This window comes from Diceros bicornis, chromosome 36, assembly GCF_020826845.1.
Source record: "Diceros bicornis minor isolate mBicDic1 chromosome 36, mDicBic1.mat.cur, whole genome shotgun sequence".
NCBI classification, from domain to species: Eukaryota; Metazoa; Chordata; class Mammalia; order Perissodactyla; family Rhinocerotidae; genus Diceros; species Diceros bicornis.
In genome coordinates, this window is record NC_080775.1 from 1,172,874 (window position 1) to 1,192,825 (window position 19,952).

At 42.8% G+C, this 19,952-nt stretch overlaps 1 protein-coding gene across 7 annotated transcripts in view; it reads left to right on the top strand.

Moving 5' to 3' along the window:
- Nucleotides 1–16,352, top strand: part of WDR37 (WD repeat domain 37) — a 71,511-nt gene extending 55,159 nt beyond the window's left edge. For 5 of the 7 annotated variants that reach the window (XM_058532340.1, XM_058532338.1, XM_058532342.1 and 2 more), the window contains 3 exons: nt 9,323–9,457; nt 9,936–10,050; nt 13,408–16,352. In XM_058532340.1, coding sequence (XP_058388323.1) covers nt 9,323–9,457; nt 9,936–10,050; nt 13,408–13,539 — 382 coding nt within the window. In that variant the 3' untranslated portion in view covers nt 13,540–16,352. The remainder of the gene's footprint in view (nt 1–9,322; nt 9,458–9,935; nt 10,051–13,407) is intronic. The other 2 variants (XR_009216972.1, XM_058532343.1) reach the window with 2 other exon arrangements.
- Nucleotides 16,353–19,952: the final 3,600 nt, after the last annotated feature.

Sequence of the window (19,952 nt, forward strand, 5' to 3'; positions counted from 1 at the left end):
GTAAGCTCTGTGAAGGCTTTTAGTGTAAATTTTTAGAAAAGACAAATACATCTGTTTATTCTTTGATGTATTACATTTATTTTCACTCTGTCTTATGAAATCTCTTCATTATAATAGGAATTTTACCATAGTAGGATTTACTTGGTATAACTGTGGGGCTGTTATTATTTGAGTAGCTGTTAGTGGCCTACGGTGTACCAATTTATATGAAAAGTAATTTTAGGTACTTTATATAATAAATTTTTCTCCTAATAGCAGGAATGAGAAATTGTAGTGTGTAGTGTTCTTGGAAATGACAGAAATGTTTAATTGGAAAATCTTGGAATGTCACAGGAATTTCCAACTGTTGGCAGTGTATTTTTGATGTATTTCTATCCTCATCATTAAGAGCTGGAGCTGAAATCCAGTGCTTTTTATCTGAAATCCAGTGCTTTTTATCTGAGGAAAGCTACATCCCTATATATTCGTGTGTTTTTCATCTGACAGGATAATTCAGTGAGCAAGCTGACTATTTTGAGAAGTCTTGTTGGGTAATTCCTTGCCCCTCCGTGTGTGCTGTACATTGCTGCACACCCCGTGGGGTTGGACTCAGCACACAGGTCATTGCAGCTGGACTCTCACTGCGTGGGCTGCGGATACAGGGACATTTCTGCAAGAGGGTCTTATTGTGATAAAACTTACTTTCAGGTTAAATCCACTACTATCCTTTGAAAGGGACTTGAGAGATGCCCATCCAGGTTGTCCTCTCAGGAAGGATCCCAGACTCCGCCCTCCAGCACCACTGCCTTCTTTGTGGAGCGCAGGACAGTCCTGTCTTAGTTCAGTTCAGTTTAGTTTCAATTGCTATAAAGAGGGGCTTAGAGCTGAGGCAGTCACTGGTTGTTAAACTTCCCCTGTGGGTGGCCGATGACCTCCGTGGGTACCTGGCTGACAGTATTTACAAGTATGAATAAACTCCGGCATTGAAAACTGAAGTTAGCTCAACAGGGAGAAAACATTGGAGAAAGCAAGGTTTTTTCTTACTTTTTTGCTGTAATTCTTTCCATGTGATTGTAACTTTATCCCCAAAATATGAACTTCAGTGCTTTCTTCTGAAGAAGACAAAACATCACATCTAACAAAACAAAATTTTAAAAAGTCAGTTTAAAAATTATAATTATTGTTTTAAAGTTATGACATTTTCTTGTATTTTTATTTGCCAACTACCCAGGCGAGATATTTAGTACTAAATACTAAATTCTAGATCATATACTTAACAAAGGTGAAAATAGCTTGGAATTTTGTGTCATGACGTTAAGTTTTCTTCTTGCTTTTAAAGAGAAAAAGGTGTTTTGACATCATGACATTTCTAACTGGTGGTGGTTGATTTGGTGTATTGAATTCTGCTTGGTCAGTGCCTCAGCTGTGCGCATGCCTGTGATGGGATGGCAGCAGTCTGTTGGCAGACCACCTCAGAGGCGGAGATTCTGGTCGGCTGAGCTTGGTTTGTGAATCCGTCCCTCTTGGTGATTGCTTTTAAGCCCTTGTCTGTGAGGAGGAGAAAGGTATTGTACTGCGTGGTTTCTTCTTGGGACTGGAGGACAGCTGCACAGGTGCTTCCAGGGGTGGGGGAAATTGCTGCTTGAGAAGGAAGACGAGCCGTAGCATGGAAGTGGCTTCAAAACCGTTTGCTCTGCCTCTGAGCCTGAAGCTCCCTCTCAGCTTTACAGCCCTTACCCGTATATGCCTGGACGTCTGGTTCTGTCTTCTTTTTAATTATATGGGTTGAAAATAATTTTGAGAAAGTCCCAAGACTTATGTAATGTCTGGCAACAGGTGGTTGATATCTAAGGTTATCATAAAGCCAAGAGTGAGTGTCACTAAGGACTCATAAACTCCCAGTATGGTGCCTATTTCAGCTTCCTCCCAGCTTTGTTAGCCCAATACACTGCACAGATTCTTAGAGAAACGAGATGCTGGCAGCAGTTGGCAGAAAGGTGATCTAACTGCGGTGGTTGTGTTAAGGTGTGTTTTTTGGAAATTTCTTTTGTATCAGTGAGTAGAGTTTGTCCTGTCATCGTGGAAATGAGCAAGGAGACATTAGTAACTACAGGTGCATTTGCACACTGGAGTACTTAGACACAGTTGTGGTTTTTCTCTGAGGTCATTTTGGGGGTATCATTGCATTTCACTGAGAGGTCCTGGAGGTCTTCCTGTGTCAGTACCTGCCTGTTGCCTTTCACCTTGGTTTCTAGCCTGTAGTTTGGATATACAGCGATCTAATTAACCAGTCCCCTGCTGATAGATTTTAAAGTTGTTTCCAATTCAGAGCATAGTTTGTGGAAGTAAGAGGAGATTTATTATTTCTCCATTTACCCTTTTAAAATTTCTCCTTTAAGACGGGCTGCTCAATAACTAATAAAAATAAGGACTTCAGGGAAAGCAGTGTTTAAATCACTCTCCTTGACAGCTGTGTTGTGAGCTCTTAGATTGCTTCACTTTTCACTGAGATGACCTAAAAGAGTCGTCAGGTTGTTAACACAGACTAAAAACTTCCTTCCTAACTGCATTGTTACAGACTCGTTAAGACAGACGTGAGATGTGTCTGGACCAGATTCCAGGTGTTGTCAGAAACCACTGAGTGACGCTCTGCAATGAGCAGAGTGGAGAAGGGAGCAGCTGCCAGAGGTAGAGCTTGGTTTTGGAAAGATGATGGTGGTCACGGTCTGTGTGCTTGGTCCCCCCGCCCCCTGCACACGCCGAGCCCAGGTGAGCCTTGGGCCACCCGATTGGCCTCAGTACTTGCTCTCACTCAGCCATGGCATTTGAGCTGCAGGGTTCTGACGCTGCTGACGGAGCAGAGGAACACTTCATTTCCTTGCCATCCTCCAGAGCGAGATGTTCCACACAGTGAGTTCTCCAGTCTCTCAAGGATTGACGCTTTTTTAAAAAAAAAGGCGTTGAGTGTGTATGTGTACAGAGAGGGAGCTATGGATGTCTTCAGCAACCTTGTATGTGCTATTTCTTCCCATACCCAGTGGCCCCTCACGCTGTGTTTTTGAGTTCTGTGTCTCTGCTCTGGGTATTGTTTGGTTTGTTTTGGCTTCCCTGTAAGTCAGTTGTTGCTTTTTGCTATTTTTGTGCTGGTGTCTCACATTGTTCTCTTTTTCTTTCAATCACCAGATCCTCCTCTCATTTATTGCTCCTAACGTTTTTTAACTGATATAATGATAAAAATTAACCCTGAATGAAAACCTGAGGGCCGTTCCTATAAAGTATAAGTACATGAGTGCGTGGACGTCAGAATTTTCTTCTATATTCTGAGAGGCCATGTTGCAAAATTAGTCAAGAGCATACATTTCAGGAATATATGTATAGGGCCCTGTGAAAGCGGATGGTTATAAGAATGGTCTGTGTGCTTAAGTAGCCTTGAACTTCTTGGGAAGACAAGACCAGGGCATGAAACAGGAGAAATCAAGAGAACACAAAGTTGAGTGCTGTTACTTAGTGCAGAGAACACAGAGCTGAGTGCTGTTACTTAGTGCAGGGATTACAGCTGAGTGCTATTACTTAGTGCAGGGAACACAGAGCTGAGTTAGTGCAGGGAACACAGACTGGGTGCTGTCACTCAGTGCAGAGAACACAGAGCTGAGTGCTGTTACTTAGTGCAGGGAATGCAGAGCTGAGTGCTGTTACTTAGTGCAGAGAATGCAGAGCTGAGTGCTGTTACTTAGTGCAGGGAACCACAGACTGGGTGCTTATACTTAGTCTAGAGAACACAGCCTGGGTGCTCTTAATTAGTCCAGAGAACACAGAGCTGAGTGCCGTTACTTAGTCCAGAGAACACAGACTGGGTACTGTTACTTAGTCTAGAGAACACATAAAGGAGTATATTCTGGCCAAAGCTTAATAAACATACGAAAGGAAAGTGTGCACCATTGAGCACCACCCATGTGCACTGCCCGTGAGCACCACGGGGCTCCAAGGGGTCGAGGCTCTTTGATCATCCTGTGCAGGGGGCATCACTTGGGGCCCCTTGAAAGTCAACCCTCAGACGACCAGACACGTAAAATGTGTGAATTCCACACATGCTAGAAAAAACCAGGACGCTGTCACTTCGGTGGCTCTCCTAAATGAATGAGGCAACGCAAGGTGTTGGAGGGCTGTGATGATAACTTATTCTTAACTTTTGAGAGTGAAATTTTACTTTCAGATGCCTTCCCTGCTTAGGTGGGGAACCCGTGGCTGCTTCCTGGTGCCCAGTGATCCCTCCCCTTTCAGTCTCTTTCACTGAGGAAATCAGACACCTGATTTAAAAACAGCTGTTCCTTAGCATAGTTCCTGAAGTACCAGCCACTTCTGTATCAGTGCGGGATTTAGTTAGCATTTATTTTATATACACGCATGTACATATGTGCACACACCTCATGTTTCCTGTAGCCTGTGTCACTTCTGATGGGTGCACTCACGCATACGTGTATGCATACCTGCTCACATGCCGTGTTCTCTGTAGCCAGTGTCACTTCTGATGGGCACGCTCTCACATAATACATATCTGCACACATATTATGTTCCATGTAGCCCGTGTCACTTTTGTTGGGTGTGCTCACACATATGTGTATACATATCTGCACACATGTCATGTTCTTTCTGTGTAGCCTGTGTCACTTCTGATGGGCACGGTCACACACATATATACATATCTGCACAGCTGTTGCGTTCCGTGTAGCCTGTTGCACTTCTGATGGGCATGCTCACACTCGCGTGGTTCTGAAGCATATTTGCTCACAATCTCGGGCTGGAAGGGCCCTTTGGCACCTGGAGTCCAGCCCACATTCCAGTGTGAGGAACATGTCAGGTCACTGCCTGCTTTTACCGGTGAAGAAACGCTGTGCTCCCAGGCCCTGTGACAGGTCACTGCAGACCTACGGCTAGGCTCACTGGCTCCATGAAACGTCTGGTGATTGTTTGTCTTCTCTTATGTGGTAAAGCAGCAGTGACCTTTCTTCAAGTTTGCAATTTTTGGCTAATGTAAAAATCTTGTAGTTTCTAATATATTTCTGACTTTAATTTTCCTAGTTATTCTGATGACTAGGGCTTATCTGTACCCAGTTTCCTTCAGAGCTTATGTTAAAAGGTTTTCTTTTGGAAGATTTAAAAAATAAATGAAACTTTTGAAATTCCTTAACTTGCCAGTTTTTGTACACGGAATCACAAAGCAGTGATATTGAAACATTGGCTGTTGTGGAATTGATGAGCGTGTAAGAGGCATAGTCTTGGACTCAGAAAATAAGGGAATGGAAAGTTAGGTTATTAAAACCTGAGGGAGATCATTCTTTACCTAATTTAAATGGAATTCATCCCTCTCAGGTTTCTTTAAAATTACTGATGTAATTACAGATATTCAAAACTTATTTGTGGTGACTGTTACATCGTTTAATAAGAATGAAGCAATGACCAGATTTCACAAAAAGGAAATTAGAGTCTTGACCCCCTGCAAGCGTGAAGTTCTTGTGTAAATCTTAATTTGAACTTCTCTGTACTCATTTTAGATCAGGTGATGTGGCACTGTCATCTTCGAATAATCTGTGGGAAAGGTCCTTGTTAATTCACTTAATAAAAATGCTAAGGGGCAGCATTTAACCAAGTTGACTAAAGTACTATTTTGATATGCTCTTAAAGCCCCTTGTGGAGCCCTTTTCTTTGGCCGGTAATAAACCTGGTTATTGCAGAAGCTTTGGCAAAAGTACAGTCAGCAGCACATTTCAGCTGTTAGAATTACACTGTGTGCCCTAAAACTGCACTGCATTTCCTTAAAGCCAGGACTGTTGCTGCCTGCTCTGCTAGAATGTGAGCGTCAGGGGGAGCGGTGTTACCCTCTCTGTTGCGTGCTCTCTCACACACAGCGGCGCCTGCACACGGGAGGTGCGCACTAGACCTTTGTGGAGCACCCAGTTCTGTGGTTCAGTCCTGTCCCTAATGCAGACTGCAGATCCCTCAGTTGTTCCCGAAGAGGCAGGGTCAGAGAGCAGCATAACCAGGTGACAGTATTTAGCCCTGCACGTGAGGGGAGTTAACCTCTTTTTTCCAGGGAACAGTTGAATTTTAAATCTTGAAAAAGAATCCTGTGTGATACAAGTTTGACTTCTCCTTTGAACATTTTTTTTTTTTTTTTGTGAGGAAGATTAGCCCTGAGCTAACATCTGATGCTAATCCTCCTCTTTTTGCTGAGGAAGATTGGCCCCGGGCTAACATTCGTGCCCATCTTCCTCTACTTTCTATGGGACGCCGCCACAGCATGGCTTGACAAGTGGTGCATCAGTGCGCGCCCAGGGTCTGAACCTGTGAACCCCGGGCTGCTGCACCGGGCCAACCCCCCTTTGAACGTTCTTTATCTTAGGGTCTACTTTTTGGGAAGTTAGCCATCAAGGAATATTCAGAAATGTGTTTCATTTGGAGATGAGTTTTCTGTTTCTCATTTAGATATCTGACATCTTAAAAATACAGGCTGGGGGCCGGCCCTGTGGCTTAGCGGTTAAGTGCGCGTGCTCTGCTACTGGCGGCCTGGGTTCGGATCCCGGGCGCGCACCGACGCACCGCTTGTCCGGCCATGCTGAGGCCGCATCCCACATACAGCAACTAGAGGGATGTGCAACTATAACATACAACTAGCTACTGGGGCTTTGGGGAAAAAAAAAAAGGGAAGAGGATTGGCAATAGATGTTAGCTCGGAGCTGGTCTTCCTCAGCAAAAAGAGGAGGATTAGCATGGATGTTAGCTCAGGGCTGGTCTTCCTCACAAAAAAATAAATAAATAAAAATACAGGCTGATGCAAGTGCTTTAAATTCTGAAAAGCACGATAGGAAACGCAAAGGGGGGATGTGCTCTCCAGACCCTCGACTGCCAGTCTGTTTGGGGCCCTGGAGACTGGTGCAGCTGTTAGAAGTTCAGTTTTTACACATCAGTTTGGCAAGTGGTGGTTGGGAAGGAATGTGGTGATCTGATCACTTTGTACACAAAGCGCGGTCACGGCACGTGTTATGTGGTGTGTGTGTGTCTTCTGTGCAGGCGTGTGAGTGAGTTCTGGCCTGGCTGGTGGAAAGTCCTGTGGTCTGTTTGTCATGTCAGCATCTCTTGGACCACAGAGGTGTTGACCTTGCACTTTTGTGTGAACGCTGCAGCGTCCCTGAGCAGTTGCCTGGCCAGAGTGAGGAAGCCCGCTGATACACCTTCCTGGGTACTCTTTCCAAAGGTGGGCTCATGTGTACCTGGAAAGATGAAGAGAGACAGCCTGTGCTCTTAGGAGAGGGATGCCTCGCTCTCCTGTCGTTCCTCCTTCCGGAGGGCTTGCTCTTCCGATCTGGTCTTCAGATGTCAAAGTATTACTTAGTTTGGTAGGAAGGTGCATCTTGAAAATAAGAAATGGGAGCTCTGCGGCCAGTTTCTGACATGGAGCCAGAAAAGCACACGGCTTCAGCGTTTCACGGGCCAGCATTTTCCACATCATATATTTTTTTTCTAGCCGTGAAATTCCAGCAGATTGTTATGCAAAACAGTTTTGTGTCTCTGTGTGACTGGGAAGACAGCTGTTAGTCCTAATGAGGAGTGCTAGCATTACAGTCTTTGTGTTGATTGAGACCCACGGAGGGAGCGAAATGTTCCAGATCGGGCAGTGGTGTGCGGCGAGAAGGTACTGCACTGTCAGCTGGAAGCACATGCTCAGCTGCTCTCGGTGACAAGATAAATGAGTTGGCTGGAGTTTGGCAGAGTCTGAGCTTTTCCAGTGAGCGGTTGTGGAGCACCCACTTCCCCGTGGGACCCGAGTCTGAGGGGCCTTTAGAGGGACTGCCTCTGCGCCAGCTCTTCCCTTTGATGCCCTGCAATACCTGTCAGGATTGTGATTTATTAAAAACCTAATGTCTTTCAGCATTTCATTAACATAGGGTTAGACAGTCTTTTGTGGAGACTTTTTTTCATTAATTTAGCAGAATGTTAACTGAAATTTAACTTGGCCAAAGCTCCTGAAGACGACAGTCCACAGAAAGTCATGAGCATTGTAAGCCTCTGCTCTCCAAAGCTCTGCCCAGGCTTGAGTTCTTCAAACCCTGTTGTGACCGCTGCACTGGGGAGTAGCAGCACCTCATTTCTAGTCAAGCCCTCGCACTGCTCTTTGTTTGTTAAACAGGGACTTCAGGCGGGCCATTGGGTTGGTGTTGTGGGTTTACCCTCATCTCCCCCTTGCTCCATGTCACACACGGCCTCGTGCGGGGTTTTATCTTCTCTGGGTCTCTCTCTGTGTTGTGGGACACTGTCTGATTTAGTGTACTGTCCCCCAGGTCCATCCATGTTGTCACAAATGGCAGGATTTCATTCTTTTTATGGCTAATATATTTTATTGTATATATATCCCACATCTTTATTCATTCATCCATTGACAGACACTTAGGTTGTCCCTATCTTGGCTATTGTAAATAATGCTGTGATGAACATGGGGGTACATGTATCTTTTCCAGTTAGCGTTTTTGTTTTCTTCGGGTAAATAGCCAGAAGTGGAGTCGCGGGATCATATGGTAATTCTATTTTTTATTTTTTGAGGAACCTCCATACTGTTTTCCATAGTGGCTGCACCAGTTTACATTCCCACCAGTAGTGCACAAGGCGTCCCTTTTCTCCACATTGTTACCAATACTTGTTATTTTCTGATTTTTGGTTTTTTGTGTCTTTTTTTGGATAATAGGCATTCTAATTGGTGGGAGGGTATGAGGTGATATCTCATTGTGGTTTCGATTTGCATTTCCCTAATAATTAGTAATGTTGAACATCTTTTCATGGGTTTGTTGGCCATTTGTAAATCTTCCTTGGAGAAAGGTCTATTCAAGTTCCTCATCCATTTTTTAATTGTTTTTTTGTTGTTGAGTTGTAGGAATAAGATCTTCTCTAGTGTTATGATTAAACTGATTGAAAGTTGCATTTGGGGTGAATTTTTTTTTAATTCTCTGCTATCAGGCACAAATATATAGAAATTTTGGCAGGTTCTGTTTGATCCATACCTTCTGGTAACTTGTCTTTGCTCCATTGCCTGGAGTAGGCAGAAGAGAGTAGGGGGGACTGTAGTTTTCTAATCTACTGAGGGGAAATCGGTGTGCTTGTCTTCACACTTACAGAGAGATGTGAGCGGAGTGGAAGGCAGCTGTCAGCTTCTACGCCTCCGACATCCTCTCCACTCACCTTGTCAGAGTCTCTGGCAGCAAGAGCGTGTGTTTATTACGCAGTGTGGAGAGGACTCGTGTTTGTATCCTGGAACTTCCTGATGAGGTTCTGACCCTGTGCCCTTTACTTGTAGCACTGTGACCTCTGCCGTGTTCACTGTGGGAGATAATGTCGTGTCAGGCAGTGACGACCGCACCGTGAAGGTCTGGGATTTAAAAAATATGAGATCTCCCATTGCGACAATTCGTACAGACTCTGCCATCAACAGGTGAAGAAAGCTGCTCATTACATAAACGTTTAGCATGACCTGAAAGGGTAGATTGTGATTTAATGTCTTGTTCCTGTAAATTTAGTGTTTAATTGATAGAGCCTTGGGAAAAGTGGTTTAGACTCCTGGGAAAATATTTTCTTATTGATCCTCTAATGCAAATTCCATATTCTGTAAATACTGAAGCTTAAGTATAAAATCAGGTTGCCATAGTGTGCTTTGTAAGAATAAGAATGAGCCATTTATGGCCATTCTCTAGGGCTTCTGTTTTAGTTACCAGGTGGTACATATAAATTAGGTGTTAGTGACTCAGTCTCTATATTCTAGTGCCATAGACAGATAATACCTCTGGTTTGCTAATGTGTTATGACTTGAAATGTGAATAGTATGAAATATCCTACTGCATCATAATCTGTAAACTTAACAACTTAAGCTATTGCTGTTTTATACATAACTTCCTTTTGTCTTTTCTTTGCAGGATCAATGTATGTGTTGGCCAAAAAATCATTGCCCTCCCACACGACAACCGACAAGTGAGATTGTTTGATATGTCGGGTGTGCGGCTAGCGCGGCTCCCCCGCAGCAGTCGGCAGGTAACCGTGCTGTAGACATGTGTGTTGCAGAGAGGCTTAGGAAGAACTTGGAATTCACGTCTTGGTCATCACTGTCTAATAGAAATACAGTGTAATCCACATCTGTGTTTTAAGTTTTCTAATAGCCACTTTAAAAAAAAGGGAGAAATTAATTTTAACGATATATATTATTTAACCATATGTATCTGAAATAATGTAATTTCAACATGTAATCAGTATAAAAATATTAGAAATTTTACTTTATTTTCTTACTAAGTCTTTGGATGCTAGATTTTCATTAGAAATACTGGATCTATATTTAGAGTTCATAAAATTTAAAGTTGAAAATGTTTCCCAATACCTGAACTGAGTATAAGTTTTAAAGTTTAAACGTACGTGAAACAAGCACTCAGTGCCTCAGTTGCCCTAGCACATTTCAGGAGCTCGTTGGCACAGGTGTAGTGGCTACCATATTGGAAAGCACAGTGTTAGATATTTGCAACTGAACTTATCCAAACTGCAAATATATTAAATGACAAGTATTTAATGTAGTCACGCAAGAGCCGGGGTCATGGATTGTGGGAGCTCAAGAAAGGGACCCCACCTCCACCCACAACCAGAAAACCCCTTTCCGTGGCGGGTCACCAGGACAACAGAAGGCACGTTAGATGCACTTTCTGGTGAGTTAGGGATTGCTCCTCATTCAGCTCAGGTGATGCAGTGCAGGGGAGTTGGGTCGATGTTTTCTGTGGTGTTTGGACTGCCTGTCGGTTACCTGAATGCATGATAAGATTGGGGCTCCATGGCACCAGCTCAGACCTGCTGAATCAGGATCTCTGAGAGGCTCCTGGGAACCTGCGTTGAGATGGGTTCCCTGGGTAAATCAGAGTTTGAGGGAGAGTCTCAGAGTCCATGACGGACTCCAGGCTTTGTGCTTAATTGAGCCCCCCGCACTATCGCTCTCTCCTTTGCTTCCTTTTGCCTTGTCTGCTTGTCACTGTGATAACCTGTGCCATGGATAAGCCAGTACGTCCCTTCTTTCTAGAGGACTCCGTCCCCGACCCTGCAGGCGGTGTGCGTGTGCTCCTCCAGCATTCTCCACCCTTGCTGCCTCACGACAGCTGCTCTGCTGACACTTTGGTAGATGCCCCGTCTCATCTCACGTGCAAAGCCTCACAGTGCGTGCGGGTTGTGAGCCGCAGGCCGGCTCTGCAGGAGATGTGGCTTCAGAAACTGCAGGCCCAGGGCTGTTTCGGAGGTAGATTGTGAAGTGGGGATTTGCTGCCAACATAGCAACACCTTTATCGGGCACCAATTTTCTGAAAGCCCCCTGTCCTTAGGACAAGGCTGTTTCTTCCCTCTTCTGGCTCATATGTGTACTGTTGGAAGTTACTGAGCTTTTTATTCTTAGAGTTCATATCACAGAAAAACTACTGGTGAAATTAGAATAACTAAGAAAACCCTCATAGCCCCTCACAAAGCTGTGAGTTGCGTGTCTGTCCAGGGAGTTTTTCCGTGTTGGGTAATTGCTGAGTGTCACTGATGCCTCATCCAAGCCACATCTCCTCTCTTTCAGATGTGCCTATGTGTGTCAGGTAAAGTTGCTGTGAGCTGTGCTTTTTGAAACACAAGTGAATGAGTGTGTATGACTTCATTACTTTGAGAATATTTTCCCTTAAGAAAATAGGGAGTTCTAAGCACTTCTCGGTGGTACTAATTCCCATGGAGGCAGTTTTGTTTTTAATTATCTATAAACATTCAGCCTTGTTGGAACTGTAGAATTCTGTTTACTTGGATTTGTTCCCTCCTAAAGTGGTACATGAAATAAATTTATTTTTAAGATTAATGAATAACATTTCACTTCATTCTGAACTTGTAATACGTCTTTAGATAAATAAATATGGTTTCCAAGTGTCACAGAACCACAGCTATAAATCCCTACTTTATATTGTCCTAGCTTCTTTCATCTTCTTTCCTGGATTTTAAAAAGAGAAAACCACACTTATTTGAACTTAGTAGCTAGAATGAAAGGGTTTTACTTTGGGGAAAGTATAAGTGACATTTCCAGGAAGTGTTTCAAGCAAGGCAAGCTCTGTCTTATGTGAAAAGGACCGACAGGGAGGAGGGTTCTGTGTGCGGCTCGTTTGTGAGACGTAGGTTTACAGAAAGTGCAGGAGCACAGAGCTTGTGATGTGTGTATTGTGACTCTGGGAGGGCGGTAGGTGTGTTCCTGGAGCCTTTCTCCGGTGGGTGCCCCCAGGACTTCACATCCTGAGCGCTCCAGGGGAGTCCCCATGAGATGAAGGGCCCACTCAGGCCTGGACTTGGCTTCCGGCTCCCTCTTGATTTGGTGTTCCTGGTTTGACCTATTTTCTGTAATGTGCCGTGTAGTCTTTTCCCTGATCTCAGTGGTTGTCAGCTTTAGCTCTTGTACAGAGGCTGGATTTTGCTGCTGTTTCATGGATGCGTCGTTCCTTCTTTTTTCTCAGGTTATTAACAAAGAAGTGTTAATCCTTGGTTGTGTGGGCGTCCATTGGCAGTACTTCTGTGTTGTGGCCTGTCCGAGTTCCCTCAGAGTGGGGACAGCACTCTTCATGTGGGAGTGTTTGCAGAGGGGACTTGTGTGTGTTTCTTTGACTCACTAAACTCCTGTATGGTCTTCTTAATCCTGCTTCTTGTGCTTCCTGTGTGATATTACAGTAGCAACAGCGTGTTAGAGCTGTCACATTCATTCAGAACATAAGAACACGTCCTGACACGTTGCTTACATCTCTACACATATGCACCAAATATATCACACTGTAAACTTTACACATATTTTGCAATACTTTTTTCCAACATTCTGACATTTAACTGAAATTCGTGAAGGTGGCAGGGATCTACTTGACAGGCCATTTATTTTATCCTTGTTTTATTTGGTACCAAATGTACTTTTCTGTCTCCTTTATTACCTGAGCCAATTATTTGTTAAAATGATATTTAAGGTCTTTGAGTGAATTTCATTTAATTTATTCCCCAATATCCTCTAGCCTCATTTATTCATAAGAAATTTCAAGTTGATCACTTATTTATTCTTTCTGTCTGACTGGAAACTTATTCATTTTCTAAACAAGGAATCTTACAGTGCTTTTGGTTGGGTGTCCCTAAATTCCTTACGTGTTCTGACCTCACTCATTTCATTCAGGCTTTTCCACCAGCACATCCTGAAAGCCCATTACCATGCTCAGTATTTTTGGCTCACTTTGACTAATTCTGTATGTTAATGTTTTTTTTCAATTTAGTCTCTTTGATTGGTGTGGTTGTTAATTTGGCCGAGGTTTTATAGCTCTAATGCTTTAGGAATAATCCGCTAATTCTGGTTTGTGTGATTGGTAATAGGGCCACAGAAGAATGGTGTGCTGCTCGGCATGGAGTGAGGACCACCCCGTGTGCAATCTGTTCACCTGCGGGTTTGACAGGCAAGCTATTGGCTGGAACATAAACATCCCTGCATTGTTACAAGAGAAATAAGGTCGCCGGCGCTCCTTGGTCTCATAGTTTGCCATGGACCTGAGACTGGGGCAGGATTTTTTCATATCGATCAGCCATTTTTGTGAGACTTGGACCCTGAAAAGGGTGATTTGTGTATGTTCTTTTCACATTGTACCCCGCTTGCATGAAATGTACAGAAAAATGTGTGGTCATATTTTTTGTTGTCATCTTGTGTGTGTGTTGGCGTCCTCTGGTCAGTAGAGATGAAGCCCCCTTCATGTAGCACGCTGCGTGTTGTGAGTTACTGGCATTTGACAGATGACAGGAGGGCATTACATTTGCGTGAGTTAAATGTGAACCTGTGTACTTACTGTGAGGTGTAAGTATCTGTTGCGTTGCTGGAATAATTATACATATCTACCTTGTACTGGGAAGATTGCAGAGCTGCATTTGCGTTGGCTAATGAATGGCAGGAATGATCAAAGATTTCATGTTTACTTCTGTATGAAGTTTTGGCATGTGCTATCTTGTAATTCAACTTCAACTCTATATTCTATTATAGTTCTGTAAAATTAACCTGGAGTCTAGAAGTTAAAGAAAATAGCATAGAATGTTGAGTTTCCAACATTCAGAGAGTTTCTTTTGAAAAGAAAAAGTTTCTGCTCTTTTTATAGAAAATCATTTCAATCTTCTGAGGTCTCGTACTAGCAAATTCTAAAAAATATAATGATCCCAATCACTGATTTCAGATATTAAGCAAAGTTTAAAGCACTTTAGTTTATAGCTATTGTTATAAACAGTTTTTAGACGTTTCAAATGACTTATCCATTGAATGTGACTTGACCTTTTTAAGAAGCCCCTGCTACCTGAAAACAAAACCTTATTTATTTTCAACACCTTTGGTTTGCATATTTCTAAATGGGTTCACTTCCTAGGTGGTAATTGAGAGCCAACAATGCAAATAAATGAGTACTACCTCAAAAATAAATGTTTTTGGAAAACTTGGGAGTTTCACTGTTGCCTAGCTAAAGCACTTTTGACTTATAGCTGGAATACGGAATTCAGTTCAGAAGGCAAGAAAGACAATCACAGCAAATGTATCCGGAAGATGCAAGGCTCTTTGGTTAGCTAACAAGGCGGTAGCCGAATCGATGGTTTGCAGGTAAGAAGACGCTCTTGCCACAGCACCCAGGGCACCTCCCACTGCCCGAGTGAGCCATTGCTCCCGCCTTCCTAGGAGCCGCTATTTTCTGATGTTTGTGAATTCATGTTTCTTGTTGAGTTAGGGTTTTGATAAAAGCATCTCAGTGTTCTTCCCCTCATGGTTTTAATCTTTCAGCATGACCGCTTGGAGACTAGCCCGTTGGAGAGGCACAAGAAGGTAACATTGAAAACCATCGTGGGTGACCCGCATTCTCTGTTTCCTGTGCTGGGGTGACACAGGGACTGGAGCTGGCAGCTGGTGGAGTGCCATTTGGTGAGGGGTAGTATAAGCAGAGTGTGCCGGCTGTCTTTCGGTGGAGTGTCCTGAGTGAAGGCGCCTCCTTAGTGGCTCCTTTTGCTCAGGTCCTGTAGTAGCAGATCATAGGAACTTCACCCTGAATCATTCACAATGATTCTGAAATGCTTCCTACTGCCTGGAAGGGAAGACAGGACCAGGAAAAACCAGTGATGACATAGTACAGAGTTGAGGTTGCTAACTAAAGGACAAACAGCAGATATTTTAGAGGAACTTTATTTTCACAGCTCAAGCATTTGTTGTATTTTTAAAGTCTGACAGTCCCCTGACCACACTGTTTGAAAACGAAGTCAGGCCTGTCACTGAGGGGGGATAGGACGTCAAGTGGCAGCCCCTGCTCTCCTGAGTGGTCTCAGGGTGAGGTGTTGGTTGCCACGTCCCCTCTACTGCACCACGCCCCCAAGGCGTGAGCACAGACGACTTTGGAATGATAAGCTGCACAGCCACGCTCTTGGGTTCCTTTTGTGTTGTAATTTGAATGTCTGGGTGTCTTAGAATCCTTGTTAGGAATATTGAAGAACATATACAGATAGCTAAATCAAACTTAAGAACCACATCTCTGCTAGATTAAAAACATTCGAAGCTTTTAAATCTGTACTTGTGATGGCCGTTTAGTTCTGTGCAGACTAGTGCCCTTCATGACTGGCAGCTGCTAAACTTTTCTGGCTAACTGGAGGAGCCGACCTCCTCACTCGTCTTGTCTCCACCAGGGTGGAAGGCCTCATGGTGCTCAGGTGAGTTCTCAGGAGCAGGACACGCCACTACTAACTACTGCATCGTCCTCTGACGTGGTTCCATCCAGCTGCTGCTGTGGCTATAGTGGTGGTGTTTTCAGAAGTCATGAAGAAGATTAGGGATAGTGAGTGTGTGTGCCCGTGTGATGTGCGTGTGTGTGGCTGAAATTGTCATGTGTTCAGCCACATGTGGTCTCATCTGAAATAGTGTTTGGAAATGGGAGTGGTTTTGTCCTATATGCTGACATGTCCAGAATTTCATTTAATAATGGAAGGAAAATGTGTGGTTACTGAAAAACGTGTATTGATGGAGAATTTCATAAGACATACGCTGTTGGACAAGGCAACGCTCTTTTTCTCAACCACTGCACATCAGTTTCTGTAGAGTCAAAAATTCTGTACATATTTTGGAATCTGAAGAATCCTATGTAAATCATTTGTTGCTTAAATCTGTGAAAAACAAGTTTCTTTGGGGGGAAAAATATGCATTTATAAGTGTTGTGTAGAAGCAAGTGTTTTTATTGTATTGATGTAATTGTTTTTAAGTGTTCAATGTCTTCATTGCAATATGAAATTCATTAAAAATCTATGTTCCGTAATTACTATTGTAAAAGTTTTATGTTATTAGGAGTCTCTTTTTTATTATTTTACTTTGTTTTTCTTTGTGAAACATTGTTGATGGCCACTAAACATCACAATGACGTAGAAATTGAACAAGTTAATGATAGTACTGCCCACCTGAAAAATTTTCATTTTCGACTTAAAAGATCAATTGTGTTATATTTTCTGTCTGTTATGCCAAAATTAAATGATACATAATTATGCTTCTCCATTCCTGCATCACCACCTGAAAAATTTCTGAAAGGTGTTGACAATTTGACGTAATACAGGCATTTGTCAAAGTTTCTCAGAGTTTTCATGACACTTGTGTTCTTATTACAGTTAAGCTTGTTTGAAAGTTAAAAAAATTGTAGTTACAGAAAGTAGGCCCCATTTTCTGTGGGAGAATGCAAGTCAGGATTGGTGGTGGCTGCTTATTCACCACATTCTTACCTACGTGGACGGAGCCTGGTGGTGGTTGAGGGCACCTCCGGGTGTTAAAGCTCTACCTGGGATTTTCCTGCCTGCCCGGTCACTGCCTGCGCTGCACAGGCGTTGGGGCTGCGTTCAGGCCCCAAAGGGCAGAGAGAGTCCCCACTGCTTGCTTAACTTCCTTCCCTTACTCTTCACAAACGTGGGATTATTGTCTAAGTTTCATAATTAATCTTCAGTTGCATTTAGAAGTTCGCATATTAGTATAAAGAATCAAGCAAGACTTGTATTGCTGTGGTTTCATTAAAATGCCACTGAGATGTGTCTCCCTTACTATCCATAGGTTTTCTGTTTTCCTTTAATAAATTAGAAGCTAAGGAAATTATTCCAAAAATTGAGAACATCTTAGGTGTTATGTGCAACGCATGATATATATAGTCCATATTATGGGGAAGAAGCTGAAAGTGAAATCAGTTAAGTGTTGTGTAATTTCAAATTAATTGTATTAAAACATCTTCAAGCAGCCTTTGGTCAAAATGAAAATAGATTAATCAGATCTTTGCAGCTTTAAGAGCTCTGTATGATCGACAGGTGATGCTCATTTATGATTGTGGGCTGCGGTAGAGTAACAAACTGCTTTAGACGGTGTGGTTGAGGAAGCGTCTCTCCAGAGATGTGGTTTAATCCGAAGCCTGAAGGTTGACGAAGGTATCAGGAAATGAAGGGGGAAAGAGGAGTGAGGGGAACGCACAGGCAAAGCGTCAGTGAGCATAGAGCGAGGGGAGGGCGCCAGGGTGAGGGGGGCTGTCTCATCAGCAGGTTTACTCCAGGTGTGCTGGCTGCCTTGGGACAGACCAAGGGGTCACGAGTCCTCCAGGGGGAGATGTGGCTGCAGGGAGGTGCTGGGGCAGCAGGGTGGAGAAAGAACATGGACTGAGATCTGATTTGGAAGTCAGACAGGCAGTTCTTGCTGGGAGGAAGGCTCTGCACACCACCGTTGAGGATGCAGTTATGGAAAATGCTGTTACTGCGAGCATGAAGCTTTGACTGCAGGCGTTCCTTAGTTACTCAGAGGATGTTTCACGCACAACGTAAAATGTATGAGAAGGACTGTTCCCTAAGAAAAATGGTAACGGGACGTGTTAGGAAATTTCAGTCATAATTTAGAGACATTAGGTTTAAGTTACCTTGACTTCATCTACTCCCTGCATTGCTGGGCATTTTGTCACCACCACTGACCACTTCCTCTCGCTCTGGGTGCTGTGTCGGCCCCTTGCCCTCGTGGGTGCTGTGCGAGCGGTCATTTTAGGCTCCACCTCCCCACACTGGGTCGTCAAGATCTTCCCTTGGGAGCTGAGTGCTCAGCAAAACTGTCAAGAGTGAGTGTGAAATAAAGATGGCTTGGGATAAACAAAAACAGTTTTCACCTGTTTGGAACTTCTACCTTCCCTGATGGAACTTCTTGAGGAGATGCTGTAAGAAGAAAGTCACAAAGAATGGGTTCAAAATGGGCCAACATGCCAGCAGACATCTATGTAAAATTATGTCTGATTAGAGTTAGTGGTTTAAATCCTATTTTTGTTTGGCTAGGGGACTGAAATATGATTAACTCTAGTCTTTTTTTTAAGGTTATTAAATATATCTAGTAAAATTTTGAAGGTAACCAAAAAGATCAAGAAACGATTAAACGTGGTTACTGTAAGGGGTTTGAGAAATGTGGTAAATAAGAACTGGGTGGAAGTGACTCTTTGGTGTATTTCTTTTTATAGTTTTTTAATTTTAGAACCATTGAAATAGATCACCCAGTATCTGAGAAGTTCCCATTTTATGCTAGCAACAAAAACATACAAGGTGTACCTTAGTGGGGAAAATCTGACAAAAATAGAAAGAGGCTTGAAACCATCCATGGGAATATTTTAAAACTTTAACAAAGACATTAAAAAAGACAAAATGAGAGACCATTATGTTCGTTAAAAGAAGTTGATATTGTAAAAATGTCAGTTCTCCCCATATTGGCAAGTAGATTTAGTGCAGTTCCAATCCAAGTAATCCTAGAGTTTCTTGAGAAATTTAACAATCTGATTCTTGAATTTAGTTGAAAGAGCAAAGGCCAGGGTTAGTAAGATGCCCAAGAAGAGAAAAGAGGAGAAAAAGAAGAGAAAGAAAGATTTACCTTAAGCCTGGCAGGGCTGTAGTAAATCGGGTGTGGTACAGGGATGGACACATTGACCTGTGGAGAAGATTCATGCACGTGTGAAAATCTAAAATACTTCAGCTCATATAATCACAGATCAGTGGGGAGAAAGTGGCCTATTTAATTAATGGTTCTAGGACTACTGGTTATCCATATGGAAAAAAAACCCGATGAATTTGAATCCCTACCTCACACCAAAAGAAAATCCATTCCAGCTTTATATGTTAAAGGAAAAACAGTAACATTTTTAAAAATTAGAATATTTTTATGGCTTTGGGTTTATTAAACAACTATCCAAAAATGTGTTAACCATACTAGAAAAGATTGATATATTCAACCATATTAAAATTAAAAGATATGTGCATTATAGGACCCCTTAGAAAGGGTCGAAGTGATGAACCACAAGTTGTAGTTGCAACATATTATCCACAAAGGATTGCTATCCAGGATAGTAAACAAAACAAAATTCTACATGTCTACAGGAGAATCGAGGATTGGGCAGCAGATGTGAATAGGTGTGTCACAAAAGAGAAAACTTGAATAGCCAGTAAATAAATATAGAAATCAAGAAAATGAAAATTAAGGCCAAAATGAAATAGCATTTTACAACCATTAGATTGGGAAAAACTCTGTCAAGCATATAGGCTGTTGGAACTTTTATATGCTTTGGTTTGAATATAAAATAATACAGCAAATTGGAACACACTATCTTGTGGGTCTGGATGTGTGTGTGCCTCCCTGCTCCAGCAATTACTAGGCGTACGTTTAGAACACGATTTATTAAAGTGTGTTGTCTGGAGATCTTGTGTGTCTGTTAAAATGAAGACTCCTGAGTCCAATCCAGAGCTACTGACTCAGAATCTCTCAGGATAGGACACAAGAATCTGCATTAAAGAAGCTCCTCTGTCTGATTATGCTGTCCTGCTTGAGAGCCACTGTCCTGAGGAACCTTTTGCACATGTGTGCCAGGGGA